This window comes from Nilaparvata lugens, chromosome 4, assembly GCF_014356525.2.
Source record: "Nilaparvata lugens isolate BPH chromosome 4, ASM1435652v1, whole genome shotgun sequence".
Lineage (NCBI taxonomy): Eukaryota > Metazoa > Arthropoda > Insecta > Hemiptera > Delphacidae > Nilaparvata > Nilaparvata lugens.
The window spans coordinates 30105744-30124520 of NC_052507.1; the positions used below are offsets into that span (position 1 = coordinate 30105744).

Here is an 18777-nt window from a genome sequence, read left to right on the forward strand (position 1 = left end):
ACCAATGAGAGAAGCCATCTATTAAAAAAAAGCCCTGCTCTGATCAATTCTCATGAAATTTAATCCTGATTGAAATCGAACATGGGGTTTTGTGCTACTGGGCCTGATAATTTCATGTTTCAAAATCAGCTGAAAACTAAACTGAAATTGTTTATTTCAGAGGAAGGAAGGTGTGGAGGAACAGTTAGGAAAGGGAAGTGTAGATCAGAAATTCAGAGTCGGCCATCTTGGCATACACAAAACTTTTGAATAATATGTTGAAAATATACGTCTCTTTATGAGAGTGAACGATCGAGTATTGTTGGAAGTTAAGTAAGAGAACTATTTCAAGATTGAATCTGTTTTTTGCTTATAAGAATTCAAATAATAGCGCTTGAAGGTGTGTATGCCAAGATGGCCGAACGCACTACACTTCCAATGCATGGGAAGCATAGGTAACTGTTCCTCCACACCTTCCTTCCTCCAAGAATAAACATAATATTCCATCAGCTGCTCCCATTTCCCTTCATGATGTCATTACATGACACAAGACAAATCTATTGATATTGATAGATCACAAGTAAATACTAAAGTTGTCAATTTGGATAGAAATAAAATTGAGTTAAATGTTAGTTTACATGCAAATTTTCATCCCTAAGCTTTTGGTTTCAAGCTAAGATCAGAAAGAAATCATATAATGGGTTCAATAATCAAAGTGAATGAACTCTATTCAGATTTATGCAAATTCACATTCAAATGTTTCCACTTCCATATTTATGATAGTAAAGTTTAGGACATGAGAAATCAGCCACAATAAATGTTATACTAGCTTTAATGAATGGACTTGCATGGAAGAAAGAATCAGTGGATTGGCAGCTTTTACACTTTTGGATTAGTGAAACGAAAAGTAAGCGACAGGCTATGCCAAAAATTCCAGAATAAGCAAGAGATCCATGGATACCAGAGTAATCAACTTAATTTGGAATTTAATCTCAATTGCATCGAGCAAAAACAAAAATAACAAGATCACTGCTAATTTGATAACTGTCAACGGGAAATATTAATTGCCAATGAATAAAGTCGAGGTTGACTCTTGAACCCCGCCCAATATTCTACAAAATTCGCTGCAATTGGACTACTACTGTATTCTACAGAGCACTTCCAACACATCATTGATTAATCGAATGATTTGACTCAATAGTTTTCATGCCAAGTCGTGGCTTGATCTCAAAATCGATTATAACAATTTTGGTAGAATTTAGATTATAAATGGTTCACAAAAATAATCTTATCTTTCAATTCCCGTAGCGAAGCCCGGGTGCCCCGCTAGTTAATTGTATAATTACTTCTTCCATCTTCTTGGATTATTTTACGCATATGAACATTTGGATGTTCCATTTCATAACCCAATAAGGTACATCAAGCAAATGCGTCAATTCTGTGTTATTGGTTCGTTTACAGTCCCCGTATACAGTCGTTCCCCATCGACCCATTGCTCGGTTGATACTGCAACTCAGTGGAGTGATGGGGGGAAAGTTCTGGAATGCATAGGTGACTCATTCACTGACACCATCCCATTCAGTAGTTTTGTGCAGCAAAATAACTGACACTGTTGTACTTTTTACAACAGCGCGACTGCCGGAAGGTTAAAGGCCTTTTCAAAACAAGATAGATGACATCAATAAAAATGTTCCATGATACTTGTATTCAAAATGGCAGCTGATTGAACTGTATCAATCATTTCCTTAAAAACTCAAACTTCAATCAGCCGCCATTCTGGATACAAGTATCATAGAGCATTTTTATTGTCATCTTTCTTGTTTTAAAAAGACCTTTAAATGATGTACCACACAATGGGTGTTTACATTTAAAATATTTGAGTTGCAACCCATAAGTCACCCCCTTATGAGGGGTTGAAATTCAGTTGTACGTCAAAAGGTAGAGTATTCGACCAATAGCTTATCCTGAAAGTTACAGTATTATAACAACAGTCTCCAACTTATTGAAGGGTTCCCATACATATGACTCACTCTGTACACTGTATATGATAGTTTCCATCATTATTTTTAATTAGAATACTGAATAAAGAGACTAGATATTGGAACCATTTGGGCTCAAACCTGTGTTACTTTTCAGAATGTTTTGTAATACTGAATGAGTGAATAAATAAATAAGTAATTGACAACCACAGATTATTTATAAAAAATGGACATACCGGTTTCGGTGGTTTAGGTTGTTTGTTATGCCATTATCAATTTCTGGTAAACTCTAGTTGTTTACCAGTTTACTCAGATAAATAATTAGAATACGGTATTTCTATTAATTTGATTTGAATGTTTGAACTGGAATTTTAATAAATATGTAGGTCTTTAAGTGTGCAGATCTGTAACGGGAGTTACAATATTTGGATTGCGATAGGCAGACCTACTCGAATAGAACAAATAGAATTGATTGGAATATTATGTAAATGCCAATCAGTGCAGAACAAGTATACTAATTTTGTGAAGCTAACATATTTGGCACTAAAATAGGATATATAAAAAATACGTCGTACGTAGAACATAATAAACATATTGTTATTAGTATTTAAATCAGTATGTTATCATAAATTGAATGTTATCATAAATTATATTAAATTAATAGAATAGGTATTGTAAGTTCCACATGTGCTACTACTTTAATCCGAGGTAGATAGGTACAATATTTAATCAATACAATATCCATTTTCTTAGTTACCTCAATATGAAGAAGTTTCACGATATTTCTGTTTTTAGTATTTATATTATGTATTCCAACGATAACAAGCTTAAACTCATGTCTTGTATTCCATTGAGTTTACAATAAATTATGCAGCTTAAGGGCCGGTTTCCGAGCTCGGGATTTAGCAAAGTTCTAAACTTGAAACAGCTGGAGTCAGAAAATTGGCATTCCGAAACGGGGCGTAGTCGTAATCATAATTATAGTCAAAGTCACGTTTAATCGAATTTTGTTAAACTAGAAAATTGAACACAAAATAAAATAAAAAGAAAAAATAGTGCAAATTCCAGTTATTTTGAATTATTTAGGAATGTCATTTCATTATAAGGAAAAACGTTTCCAATTATAGAAATGAGAAAATAAATATTTATTTTGCAGCAACTAGTTACTGCGACTACGCCCCGTTTTGGAAAGACAATTTTCTGACTGTTTAGCTGTTTAAAGTCTAGAACTTACCTAAATCAGTACCTACTATTACTTCAGTAGTTAATAGTAGGTATTGCCTAAATCCCGAGCTCGGAAACCGGCCCTAAATGATTCTAGTTACATAACAATCAACAAGTCATCTAATATCTGATTGATAGTGATATTCTTGTTTGAATCTCTCATTATTTGTAACCAATATTTTATTTGGATGATAATAGATTTTATAATAAAAAATTACAACTATTTGGATTATTATTTTTTCTAATGTGAACAATGACCTGATTAGCTTGGTAACAGTGATTATCTGTAATGAAATGATGAATAATAGTGGTAAAAGAAATATTAAATCAAATGGTGAAACAAATTCATTATCTATTAGCAAATATTTATTTTATTGACTAAATAAGAAGAAAGCTAGAGATTAAAAATCCTGCACTATGGAGTATCATTTTATTAGTTATGTTTTATTCAATAATTGAATTAGCTTATTCCTTTCAAAACAAGTGATCGACAATGGAAAAAGTGAGAACACTTGGCAAAACATCAGTGAATACTTTACTTGTTTGTTTCATCATAAATATGCAGATTGATAAATATTATATAATTGAATGGATGCAAATTCTGATCTAATAATTATAAATCTGATCCAATAGGTTTTCCACCATACTGATTTAAAGCCTTGGATGATTTCTTTTTCAGTTTGCAATACAGTGCCTGTGAAAAATCCGGTTATCGGAGACCTTGAAAGACATAATGGCGTGGTAACGTGTGTAGCTTTCTCGCCGTATCACGAAGAATTACTTGTAACAGTTGGCAGTGACAGCAGAATATTATTGCATTCTGTTGTAAAGGTGAGTCAATATATACCTTGATACGTGCGAAATTGAATGTCATTTGCTTTCATCTTACTATGTTTATTTGTATTCTAGCCTATACACTCGAAATTTTATCATACCACTAATAGTTCGGAGAACAGTAGAACTCGCTACACTCACTAACATTACTACTCATACACGCCCGCCTATTCACACACAAACACACATATAAATTGGATTTAGAGTATGATGATATATGCAATAGGAGGATCGGTGGAAAACGCTGAGAAATAGAAGTTCTTTACACTTTTGAGCTAGGATGCACCGGTGAAAAGATAAAAAATCAAATACCAAATAATAAAAAAATATGAACATGTGATACATAGTCCAGTCAATATAGACATGAAAAAGGGGGTGTGCTTGCAATTTATATTGTAGTTCTGATTTTGTAATATATTATTTGGGTACATAAGAGAAGTCCAGAACCAATTTCTTCATGAAAAATTTCCTTGTGCTAGATACAGGGTGGCCCAAAAACCTCGTATTTTCGGCTGATTTTCCAGTTTTCAGCTATTTCTGCCAAATCTCGTAATCGGACAGAAAAATTTGCTCTCGCCTTTTTTTCTAGAATATGAAATTCTGAATAAAATGAGATCACTCGGAACTCTCTATCTCCAATGAGTACTGAGTTATGATTTTTCAAAAATGAGTGAAATTTGAAGAAAAAAATCAATTTTGATGAATTTTAGTTTTTGACCAACAATATCTTCCGATTGTTACCATTTAGATGTATAATTCAAAATCCCTCTGGGCGTATTTTTGTTCTCTACAATCTGAGATCAGGTAGAGTGCTCTATCTCTTATAGATTTCTAGGTACAACTGACAACAATGTTCCTTGTATTGTGAAAAACACCTAATTTTCAGCTTCAACCATCATCACCAACTACATAGTCTTCACATTGATATTTTGCACAATGACATAAGTTCATAAGATTATGTTCTATGAGAAACACCTGTTAGATGCACTTCATTTCAGTATTTCCTAGTGGAGAGGCGCGCTTAAGGACACCTAAAGGATCAAAATTTCAAACACTTATAACTTCTGACACAATGCTCAAATTTCATCGTGCTACACTTCATTCTTCTCGGCTCGTCAAGGCGGTCCAAAATCATGCATCAGAAGTCAAATTCGGTCGAAAAGTGGAAGATTTATTGTTGAGTGTACTTAAGCCCATATTCCAATACACAAAGAATGGCCAATTTCTATATTCAAAGCTATTGTATCTCGGTAACCCCTCATCATAAAAATCATTACTTGATCTTGAAGTGAACAATATAATTTCCTCTTTCACCTGCTGTAAACGATTTATGGAAAAATGTTTTCGTAGAGTGAGATTTGATTGTTGAAAAAAATCCGGTAGATATGGTACGATAATTGTAGATATGTTTATCATATTAACGGTTTTGGCAGTACTATATGATAGGGAAAAGTGATTCAAGATGGATTTTAGACAACTGTGCTCGTCAGTGGCGGCTCGTCCTATGTGTTCAATGGTTCATTGAACCCCCAGAATTGAATCAACTTCCTATACAATGATGAATTTGCAACTCAATTAATTATATTTTTATTTTATACTCATAAAATTACATCACAAAATTTTTCCTCTAACATTTTTCATCAACATTTTTCTTAACGTCGATGATTTGCGGCCGGTGCCTGAGAGCCCGGAGTGGCTTGCTTGAAACAGCACCGAATGGCACAACGAGACGGGTGGTGGAAGGCAGTGTTCATTCCCCAATGTGAACCCAAAAACAGGGCTGGGTAAGGTAGTAGAACAGAGGAGGGGAATCGGTTCGCTAGCACGAATTTGGTTCACAATCCTGTCTGAACCAAGTTTGCATGAGTTCTCATCCGAGAGTAGCCGAACCTAGCCGAGGCAAGTGAAGCATTCGGTAAACCTCGGAATGAATCGTGAGTATTCGTGATACGGATACAGTGCCATCTTGAACTTGCTTATAACCAATAAATTTAAATTTGGTGGCAGTAAACAGTAAAAAATCGGTAAACAAGAAGTAGCCTAAGTGTGACAGTTTTGAGGTTAAACGATATGGTTTTGGGTATATACTGTATACAGTTGTGATAGATTTCACTGCATTTTTCATTATATAAATTGTTTTTGTGTGTAGAAGAATATAGTAATTTCTAGTGTGTTCCGTGTATTCGTGAGTATTTCTAGTGTGTCCATTTTATTTTAGTGAGAGTGTGAATATATTTATTGTGTTACCATAACAGCATTTTGATGAAGAAATATGAATAAGGTTCAGTATTTGTTAAATACAAACAATATTAATTTTGAGGATAGGTGTAAAATAAAACATGATGGTAGACCAACTCACGAAGTAAAAACCAAACAAGAAAAATATGAACAGGACAAAAAAATCTATATTAGTAGAAAATATGCTTAATCTTTGAGGGGTAATTCCTTGAAATTATTATCGATTACCTTTACGCTTGATTATGCTCAACACTCTATATCCTCTTGACCTTTCTCCCCAATAGATCATGAGGTTGAACCCCCAAGCTGAAAGATCACGAGCCGCTACTGGTGCTCGTAGAGGATGAATTTATTCACAATTAGGAATCAATCGAAAGTTTCTATGATGTATCAGACTCGTTTTAGAAACTCTTGATCAACAGTAAAATCACGGAAAAAATGTTAATACTGAAATCGCCATTTTTGAAATCTTCTTTAACTTTTGAATTGTATTGGAGTTGGAAGTATTATTTATTGAGTGGGTAGAGAGGGACAATTTCCACATCCTCACTAGATTTGGAGATTTTATCAGAAGTATTTCAAAAGACATGCAGCTTTGAATATAGAAATTGGCCATTTTTTGTGTATTGGAATATGGGCTTAAGTACACTCAACAATAAATCTTCCACTTTTCGACCGAATTTGACTTATGATGCATGATTTTGGACCGCCTTGACGAGCCGAGAAGAATGAAGTGTAGCACGATGAAATCTGAGCATTGTGTCAGAAGTTATAAGTGTTTGAAATTTTGATCCTTTAGGTGTCCTTAAGCGCGCCTCTCCACTAGGAAATACTGAAATGAAGTGCATCTAACAGGTGTTTCTCATAGAACATAATCTTATGAACTTATGTCATTGTGCAAAATATCAATGTGAAGACTATGTAGTTGGTGAAGATGGTTGAAGCTGAAAATTAGGTGTTTTTACAATACAAGGAACATTGTTGTCAGTTGTACCTAGAAATCTATATGAGATAGAGCGCTCTACCTGATCTCAGATTGTAGAGAACAAAAATACGCCCAGAGGGATTTTGAATTATACATCTAAATGGGTAAAAATCGGAAGATATTGATGGTCAAAAACTAAAATTCATCAAAATTGATTTTTTTCTTCAAATTTCACTCATTTTTGAAAAATCATAACTCAGTACTCATTGGAGATAGAGAGTTCCGAGTGATCTCATTTTATTCAGAATTTCATATTCTAGAAAAAAGGCGAGAGCAAATTTTTCTGTCCGATTACGAGATTTGGCAGAAATAGCTGAAAACTGGAAAATGAGCCGAAAATACGAGGTTTTTGGGCCACCCTGTATCTAGCACAAGGAAATTTTTCATGAAGAAATTGGTTCTGGACTTCTCTTATGTACCCAAATAATATATTACAAAATCAGAACTACAATATAAAAGGCATGCACCAGTGTATATAGTGCGCTTTGAAGCGCACCAGTGTAGTAGCGCTTTGAAGCGCTGAGAAGAATGAGCTAAAATTTGACCCTGATTCGATAAAGTATTAAAAAAGTTAGGTTGACTTTTAGCGTAAAATTTCCGAATAAAGGGCCGCCATCTTGAAACGGTAGTGAATTAATTTTTTTTAAATATAAACGTTTCTGCGCCTTGTCTCAAAGTACTCGTATACCAGATTTTATCCAAATCGGACTATAACTGCGACTGTAACTGCGGTACAAACAAACAGACAAACGCTGATTTACTTGAAACATAGAGTTCGCTTCGCTCATTCAATAAAGTATTTTTCAAACAATTTGGTATCTCGGATTGTCAAACCCATGCCAAATAATCGCCTACATTACATATATATCCCCGGGTCCCCCGAAACTTCGACCCGGAGTTAACAAAGAATTGCATCTCTTTTCCCATCATACTAAACTCGAACGAAATAAAATAAATCAATGAGATTAATTTAATACGCAATTTAATACAGTGATAAATAATGAGAAATTTCAAAGTCTACACTACAATAAAATATAGATGAATAGAATTCAAAAGAATGGTGATTAAATTATTACAGTTCAAAGGAGGTCCGATGGATAGTCCACGACTGGAGAGCGTTTCGGAGAAGACATCACAACTTAATTTTTTCCCTGATATAATTTTGCGGTGCCTCCATTGTGCAGCTCCATTAAATTGATTTTAGAAAGAAAATCTTTCGATAGTCTTTTCAACTCATCCAGTGTATTTAATAATAATTGAATGGATTATTTTTTTACATGATGTATCAAATGAATGGAAGAAGCATAAATGACAAAATCCAAAGTTGATTCATTAAAACCAATTTGGTGTTATTGTTACAGATGCATTTGATGAGAGAAATCGTGTACGATGTTGAGTTGACCGCAGCTGCCTGGTGTCTGTCACAAGCAAATCTATTCATTGTATGTGATGCTAAAGGTGCGATCAAAGTGTACGATTATACAAACGGCAGGAATCTGGCTGACTTCTCCACAAATGTGTCGACAATATGCGGAGCAAGTCTCAGTTTGAAAAGGTATTCTTTTTGCTTCTTAAATTTCATTACCCACTAATATTAACAGTTTCCCCGTGAACATTTTACGTCACTACACCTAGAACAAAACAAATTAAAATGTGCGTCCAAAATGATTGAAATATTGCTAACTATAAAATTGCAAACAATATACACTTGTTCACTAGTGTCAACTTCACAATAATATTGAGGTCACAAACTTCAAAACACCCTCGTATTTCCCCATTGTAGAAAAAACAGGGTTTCAGCATTATTTTGTTAAGTATCTAGTACAAGTACAAACTTATCAATAAAAGTAATTAGTAATTATCACTTTATAGGTAGGTACCGTACCTAATTACTTGAAGAATTGGGTGCTCACATTGAATACACGTTGTCAAACGTTGGGTTGAAATTTGAAAAAGTTCATTCAATACTTTTTTGACAAATTCATTTTAATACTTTTTATAAACTTGCTGATGTGAAATAGTTTCCACTGACTTGAAAATTTTGCATTGCATTTTAATTTCCCAATGCAAGCTTTCATATTCTATGGCTTTCAATGACATAATTGTGTTGAAGTAAAAAAATTAAGCAAATGAACCAATTTCATTGTTAAATGTGGCTTATAGAATATAATGTACAAATTCACAATTATTGTATAGCTTGACTTTTATATATCAGAATTATTTCAACGTGTGCTTTCTTTTTCAGCCCGAAATATCTGGCCATTAGCGATGCAGACGGGAAAGCATACATTCTACAAATGCCACAGTATTTTCAAACTGGTTAGATACATGTTGAAATAAATATATCAAAAACTGAAAATTTCAAAATTTAATAAGAAAAATAATCACTATAACAATTATGATAAAAGAAAAAAATATGATGACAAAAGAAAGTATCTTGAGATTCATGTTATAAAGTCAGCACCTGATTAACATTCGTTCGCTAGCCTTGTCTGTCATTAGACAAAGCAGATAGCTCTATCCTTTTCTGCATGTTGGAAAATGGTTCCCAAATTGTTTGTAAGCTATGAAGAAATCTAATGAACTAACGAAATATACTCGTAAAAATCTATTATTGAATCATGAAGAGATATATTCTCTTGATGAAAGAATATATTTGAGATTATTATCAACAATAGTATTTATATTAGATCAGATATAACTGGATACAAGCCCCGGGCTATAAATGGGCAGACTGGGCATTTGCCCATGGAGCCAAATTTTTGAAGGCGCAAATAAGAGATGATGAAAATAATTTAGAGAATCAAAATACCCACTAAAAATATCTGACATAAGATTTTCAAAAATACATAGAACAGAACATGTAACATATGATAGGCCTACAGGCTACCGGAAATGTAAAATGTAAATAGTAAGAAACATGAGAATTATATGATGATATCTTATGAACTATTCTCTCCCTCTCTCTCTCTCTCTTGAGTGAGAGAGTTGAGTGTAAGAGAGGGCCGGCTGTGCCCCAACTCCGCCCTCCTAGGTAAAAATCAATTTTATGTGGGCCGATAGTTGGGTCTCTGCATAAAGCTCTTTCAATTCAGCATTCGTACGTATGCGCCATTGTCCATCCTCGCAAACCGGTCCATAGATTCTTCTCAGGATTTTCTCTCAAACACATCCAAGCTGTTCTAGTTGTGATAGTCCAAGCTTCACTACCGTAGCAAACCACCGTTCTTATTATACTCTTTATTTAACATATCCGGTGTGCATTTCTATTCTTGAATATGCCTTATGAACTATTAGCTTTTGAAAATTTAACTAAGAAGATTTAAATACCATACTCTCTGCTCTTGTTCAAAAAGGATCACAGACAGAGGGCATACCACAAGCTGCGAACAATCTTTATGCCTCCTACCCCAATCACATTATATTACAATGATGAACTTTCTTTCAAGATGGCGGATTTTGGCGTCAGGATACTATAGTGAGGTCTACGTTATAATGTCAGTGGATAAAGATAGAAGAATAGCGATGCCGATTCTCTGCATTAATTAATCATATTTCTACACTGTCAAAAACATAATTGGCACCGTTGTGGACCTAGAAAAGGATAGTACCACCGGCTTTGTCGAATGATACAACAAGGACAGCAAAACCAAAGTTGATAAAATACTGTCATTATAACGTGGACCTCACTATAGCCGACTTTTTATTCTGTGGTATTGTAGTGTGGATGGCAAGACGCTCGTGATGAATATCGGCAAGCGACTCGACGAGAGTGTAGCCCTGCTACTACACTCTCCAGGAAGTTTCTGGTGGAGTGTGGGCTATACAGTATAATAACCTTATCTGGTTACTGTTTATAGTCATTCTATTCATTTTCTTACAGCCAGAAATGCTAACAAATAAGCATAATCTATCAAAGCGTCACCAATATAAATGTTCCACATCTGTGGTTTTTTGAGGGCAGGGCCCGCATAGGGTTACCAGATGACAGGTATTTTCCGGACTTGTCCGGAATTTTAGCTCTGAGTCAGGGAATCAGGAAAACTTTGAAATTGTTGATATAGGAAACTTTCAAATATAGTAAAGTTGAGATAGGAAACTTTGAGATTGTTGATAGGAATTTTAAAGAATTGAAAGAGGAAAATATAAGAAACTAGGTATAATTTATTAAGGAGATAAAATATTTATTTCTTTTTGATAAATACTATTAATAAAATTTTTACAATATAATAAATTATCATTTATTGAATTTCATTCAATCTGTCCTGAGTCAGACAGGCCACCAGATTCATTGACCACCAGATTAATGCTGGATATTGCTTTCAACAACTTCTGGTCATTCATAACAATTCTATAGGACGATCTGTCCTGAGTCAGACAGGCCACCAGATTCATTGACCACCAGATTAATGCTGGATATTGCTTTCAACAACTTCTGGTCATTCATAACAATTCTATAGGACGATCTGTCCTGAGTCAGACAGGCCACCAGATTCATTGACCACCAGATTTTTGCTGGATATTGCTTTCAACAACTTCATAACAATTCTATAGGACGATCTGTCCTGAGTCAGACAGGCCACCAGATTAATGCTGGATATGCTTTCAACAACTTCATAACAATTCTATAGGACGATCTGTCCTGAGTCAGACAGGCCACCAGATTTATTGACCACCAGATTTTTGCTGGATATTGCTTTCAACAACTTCATAACAATTCTATAGAACTCTGCACATGATATCTTCATCAAATTAAACTGTATCAACAGTAGAGCCTCAACAGAAGCTACAGACAGTCTATTTCTCTTGTGTACTCATTAATGAGAACACTCGATCTACGTTTGAATTTTGTGCTTGAATCGCAAATACAAAACTGCAAATTTTGTTCACTTCCACCAGCCTTAGAGATTTTCAAATAATTTCCCATTGCTTAACAGGCACCATTTCAAAAAAGTCACCGTTTTATCAAAAGGTTCAAAATCATCCAAATGCACTGGGGTGGTGTGCGTGCACATGCACACAATGTCCGGAAATCTATTGAAAAGTCAGAGATTTTGTCAGGAAAAATGATTTTTTGATGTGGTAACCCTAGGCCCGCACAGCGCAATTGAAAGATTCATGAAAAACACTTCGAACAGATACAAATCAGTAGGATACACAAAAAATACAAATGCATAGAAAAATGAATATTTCAATATTAATATGAATAGAAGAATAAATATCAAAGGTGAATTGAAAAAAATATGCCACACTGTTGTCCTATCATGTATAGTATTATGAGTGTAATAATATTGACAATATATTTTTTCATTTCACCTTTGCATGGAGTAATTTTACAACATATCGGTGTCTAGTTTGAATTCCAATAATAATAATTACTAAATAAATTTTAGCTAATTCATCAAAATGTTTACGAGCAAAATAATTTTAAAACTTAGACTTCCCTTGCATTGGAACTTATCACGACAAAAACATAGACTTATGCCATAATATTGCAGTGCCTGGAATATAATATATTATACCAAGTTTTTATCAGATTATTACTTTTTGAGCGCTTAAAATTCAAATTTTAAAAAAAGATAATGTCGAATTCAGTAAAAGATAAATTTATGGAATTTTTAGAATAGGTCTACATTCTTCAAATGTTGATAAAATGACGATTTTTTCAGAAAATGACAATTTTTTAATGAATTAACTTTCTAAAATTGATATTTTGAGGACAAAATGTTTTTTAATTCAATCAACAATATCATGGAGATTTATCCTCAAAATTTCATAAATCTATATGTTACGGGATTTGAAATTATCTGTCTGCAAAATTTAAACGTTGGGCGCTCCAATCTCAAAAAGTAATAATCGGGAAAAAAATCCTGAGGAAATGCATTTATTTTGATAAATTCATAGTATAGTATTGATAGTATTCGAAAAACTTTGAAAAATATTACCAGTAATAAGATTTTTAGCCTTAAGGATATGAACATTATATATAGGCAGTCACACTTTCCAACCACATACATGAAACTAAAAAAGCTTAACCACCAAAAGTAGCTATATGCCTTTTGAATTCCTTCTTGATAATACATAGTGAAAAGTAACAAAATCGACTTACTTTCAAGTGATATCTATTATTTTATGCTATTTAGCATAGCCCCTCTAATACAAGGCCCCGACCTTCGATATTGCAACGTCGCAGCGTAGGCCTAGAATCTAATACATGATTGGTGAAAAAGATCAGCTGGTATTTTTTAAATCTTTTTCACCAATCATGTACCGTATTAGATTCTAGGCCTACACTGCGACGTTGCAATATCGTAGGCCGGGGCCTTGTATTAGAGGTGGCTATGTATTTAGTCCCTTCGCACTAGAGACCACTCTGTCTAGCTCATATATTATTATCATTGTGCTGTTCTCTCAACTCTTATATATTTTTCGGTTCATCCTTATACAATATAAAGAAAATATGACATTAGAAGCTAATTAGTTGCTGATTCGGCCACAAAAAAACGTCGTTTCCATTTTGGAGGGGGGGAGGGGTATACGCCACTTTTCAAACCCACATCATTTTTTGAAAGGTTCTGCTGTTAAGAAGAACGAAAAGACACTATCGATGGCACTTCTCAAGAGTAACCATTTCATGCAAGGATTCAATATAATAATAAAGAGAGGAAAGCAGTTATGATAGATCATTTTCTTAGTAAATTATACTTCATTTCATCTATGACAACTGACAAGGTGTTACCCGGTGAAGGATAATTCATCCTTGGCTGAAACAGCTGTGGATAGTAAAAAAGTGAGTGAGCGAGTGAGTATGTGAAAAATCAAAATATCGCATCCCCGAAATTCATAAGATGACATATACCCAGCTGTGAAATATAAACACGATCATTTTAGAGAATTATTATTGTGTTCTACTTATCAATGAATAAAAATCTGGTGTGGCGCACTCACACAACTTTCCTTGCCGTTATTAGAATTGACCACCTGACGCTAGTGTTCACGCGCATCACAAGTCTACTTATAAACAAAGATCTAAGCCAGCTGGTGACAGGACAATAACGCTGGAGACATACGAAGTCTGATATCTCTTCATAGTGAATGATTTAATAAAATCAACAGTTGCCAACACTTTGCAATTGGATAATCACATTTTCTCGAATTTCGAGCTTAATTTCAATTTTAGGTGAAAATGTTACTCAACATTTAATTGTAGAGATTTTTATGCTCAATCTTCTCCACTCGATTTTTTTTTCTTCTCCACTTGAATATTTTTGTTTAAATTGTATCTGAAGCCTGATAATTGGGAATCTGAAATCCAACTTTGCATAGATGGGGCGGAGCTCTTGAAATTTTTACAGATATGGGACTTGTGGCAATTGATAGAGCTTATCAATGACTATTCCAGGTATGAATTTAATCAAAATCGTTGGAGCAGTTTTCAAGAAAATCGCGAAAAACCCTGTTTTTGACAACATTTTTGCCATTTTAGCCGCCATCTTGAATTGCATTTGATCGAAATTGTTCGTGTCGGATCCTTATATTTTAAGGACCTCAAGTTCCAAATTTCAAGTCATTCTGTTAATTGGGAGATGAGATATCGTGTACACAGACGCACACACACTCTGACACACACACACACACACATACAGACCAATACCCAAAAACCACTTTTTCGGACTCAGGGGACCTTGAAACGTATAGAAATGTAGAAATTGGGGTACCTTAATTTTTTTCGGAAAGCAATACTTTCCTTACCTATGGTAATAGGGCAAGGAAAGTAAAAATAACGAGCGAAGCTCTCGTGCCCCAATATTATGAAATAATCTCAATGATCGCTTCTACAATGCGACTGAATAGTTACGGTTTTTATCATATTATAATGTAAAGCCTAATTTGAAAATCCATTCTTATTATTTGATATGCTTTTCATAGGATATTTTTTATAAAATATATCATTTAAATTCAACACATTTTTCAATTTCAAGTAAGCTGTATTACTTGATTATTGTCAATCTACTATTGTGTCCCAATATATGAGACTTCCCATTTATTGCGTGTCCTTTCCTCTTTTGTTAATTTTAACAATAGAACCCTAGGCTTCATCATTTAGCGGTCGCTAGGAGTAATGTTCACGATCGCTGAATGGATGACACCGATTCGACAGCACCTAAAATTTGTATTTTGGAAATGGGATTAGAACTCTTGAAAAAAAGAACTTTTAACGACACAGTCCACATTTTTTTGAATTCAAATTATTGTTGAAATGAAGGAATCTAAAAGTTGTGTAGTCTTGTAGCTGTGGCCCTAAAGTTGTTTGTTACTTGGCACTTGAATGCAAGAACGAGAGGCACTAGTTACGGTTTCTTATATGTTTTATTTGTAATGACCGCCGCACCACCAGGATCTATCCCATGGGCACAATGCCCATATAAATTCATGAATTTTATTCAAGTATTCAATTATGAGAATTGACGAAACATGCATGTATGAATTTAGAATTGTTTTGGGTGAAATGTCTTGTTCCGAGTTAACATTGATGTATTGAATGAAAATTTCAAAGAATTCTCAATTTTTATTTGAAGAATGAATTGTTAAATAGGTATTTATGTAAATGTTTAAAAAAGAAGCGATATTGGAAAATTGAGTATCCGGTATTTTGGAGTGATTTTTCAAGTAGAATTGAAACCACAGTATATTTTAAAATAAAATAAAAATTATTCAGAACTCTTTAAATAATGGAATATCCAGTACCTAATAAAAATACAAACATATTTAGGCCAAAATCTATTTAATTCAAATCATTGGAATGGAAACTCTTACAAAATATTCAAGTTAGGTAATATATAATATTTGAGTTAAGGTAAACAGTACCTAGTAAAAATTAATTTAGAAAATTAATGTTTATCATGAATATAATATCAAGGGAATCAGAAAAACAATCTTTGAATTGGTAATAATAATGATCAATAATTAAAAAACAAGATAATTTCCAATGTAAGCATTTACAAAAATAGATTATTATTATACGCTAGAAACTAATTTCAATGAACTTGTAATTTTGAGTCAACATGAAAATTAGTTATACTTAAAACGCAACATATACTTTACTTTAACGCAAAATATATAAGATAGTGTATGTTCACTTTTAGGCATATACAGCGTACAATAAAATAAGAGAGTATCCTACGCTGATAAAATATGATATCGGCCTATATTCAAACATAATATAAGAAACAATTATAAAAATCGATAATAGTTAACAACGGGCTTAGTTTCAGACGACACTGATGTGCAATACATAGAACTTTTCAAATTATAAAATTACTATATAAAATATTAGTGTATTTATGTGTCCACAAAAATATATTGAACAATAATAGGTATTAAAATATTAAATAAAAACATGTCACCTATATTTTACTGCATTTCCTTCTGAGAAGAATACTCTGGATTCTCAGAAACGTGAATGATTAAGAACACTAAGAACTTATTTTAGAAATTAGGAGCGTCTCTGTCTGCACTCAACTTCAATTATTATTTTTCTGGGAAAGTTTCCCGGTTAAATTGGAAGCTGAGTTTTCTATGAATATCAAACAAATGACGGTAGAACACGAAGAAATTAACTATTCTAACTGAAATTTTTACAGGAAACTAGGAAGACGGCGAGGAATTTTAAATTTTAGGATGTCATTTGTAGAAATTACTTTCAGATTTTTGTGTATTTTACCCTTTCGGGAAAATTTGGGGGCCCTTTATTATGGATCGGGCCCAGGAGTGACAGGAAGATAGGATGAAGGTGAGGTATACTAGAGATTATAGGATAAGTAATTTGTAGAAATTACTTTCAGTTTTTTGTGTGTATTTTACCCTTTCGGGAAAATTTGGGGGCCCTTTATTATGGATCGAGCCCAGGAGTGACAGGAAGATAGGATGAAGGTGAGGTATACTAGAGATTATAGGATAAGTAATTTGTAGAAATTACTTTCAGTTTTTTGTGTGTATTTTACCCTTTCGGGAAAATTTGGGGGCCCTTTATTATGGATCGAGCCCAGGAGTGACAGGAAGATAGGATGAAGGTGAGGTATATTAGAGATTATAGGATAAGTAATTTGTAGAAATTACTTTCAGATTGTTGTGTGTATTTTACCCTTTCGGGAAAATTTGGGGGCCCTTTATTATGGATCGGGCCCAGGAGAGACGGGAATCTAGGATAAGGTAGGGTATGTGAATGTTTAGGATAATTGTTGGGTCCATCAAGGGATGGAAGTGGACCCAGGGGAATAAGGAAGGATTTCGTGAAGGAATGTATTTGGTGGGATTGTTTGATAAGGGTAGAAGGGTTTTAAAAAAAGGACATGGGAGAAAATGAAACTGGGATTTTTGGTAAGGAATGTATTCGCAAGGAAATAGTAGGATTATCTTCAAGGTTCAACAGGATAGTTAATTAAGGAGAAAGGACGATGATAGTATGAGGGAAACAGTGATTTCAGTAATTTATAGATTAGAAGTTTGGAGCTGGAACTGGAGATAAGGACATGGAAAAGGGATGGAATAGGCAAGGTATTTTTTTTTTTGTTATTTTATGAATTTTAAATAGAATTAATATTGAGACTAGACAATACAAAAAATAAATTGTTTCCTTCAGAAAATAAAACATAGACATAATATATTTAATGATTTGAGAAAAAAGAGTAAGAAGATTGATGATTTGGCTGAATCAATTGAGATCAAGATCTTCAAAAGTATATAATCGTCTCAAGGTTTGAGAAGTGATAAACTTTTATAAAACCAAAACAAAATCAACTAATCTACATCAAAGATTTTAAAGCTATTGCACAGAGCAATTTACTTAGCACAGTACTCGAGGAAGACAATAATATTATTATGTACTGCCTGTTAACATTCTCACAAACTCAACGATTTAATAACATAAAGAAATTAAAGTTGGAGACTGGCACTTGCAGCCGATTGCAGGGTCGGCTAGCCCTCAAATGTTCAATTAATGATTTGTACTTTGCTTACAATAGCTCGATTGCAGATTTTCCGATGTTTCACTTTTTGTGTCCAAGGAACAATACTATTGGTTTTCACTCGACCCTTGTTGAAAATGCATGAACAGGGCCATCACAAATAACAAAACAATGTCATGGAATGTTGATAGAGCAATCAGTCTTTCCCATTCATTGTTCACTGTCCCTTTGTTCTTTGTAACCACAATGATACTGCACATCACACTCAGTCAGACTTATAGATTACCAAAATTACAATCAAAATGCTTCTTGAGACGTTTTACTCAAATGTCTTTGTCTGACTTCTATATTATTTTGACAGACTCATTCTTGATTCAAATACCTTTACGGTGCCTTAAAACTAAGATTTCTTATTTGATAAAGATTTAAAAGATAGTTGAGCCAGAACTCAACACCTTCCAATATCTGTTCCCCATTCAAATATTAAACATTAAAAAATTCCGATTATTGCAGAAGATGAAACATCAATTTAGTGAATACAATAGTTTAAATTAAAAACATCAGGCTATAG

At 33.7% G+C, this 18777-nt stretch overlaps 1 protein-coding gene across 2 annotated transcripts in view; it reads left to right on the plus strand.

Moving 5' to 3' along the window:
* Positions 1 to 9598, plus strand: part of LOC111053564 (cytoplasmic dynein 2 intermediate chain 2) — a 35632-nt gene extending 26034 nt beyond the window's left edge. For both annotated transcript variants that reach the window (XM_039427310.1, XM_039427311.1), the window contains exons 8-10: positions 3862 to 4013; positions 8601 to 8794; positions 9485 to 9598. In XM_039427310.1, coding sequence (XP_039283244.1) covers positions 3862 to 4013; positions 8601 to 8794; positions 9485 to 9563 — 425 coding nt within the window. In that variant the 3' untranslated portion in view covers positions 9564 to 9598. The remainder of the gene's footprint in view (positions 1 to 3861; positions 4014 to 8600; positions 8795 to 9484) is intronic.
* The last annotated feature ends 9179 nt before the right edge of the window (positions 9599 to 18777 follow it).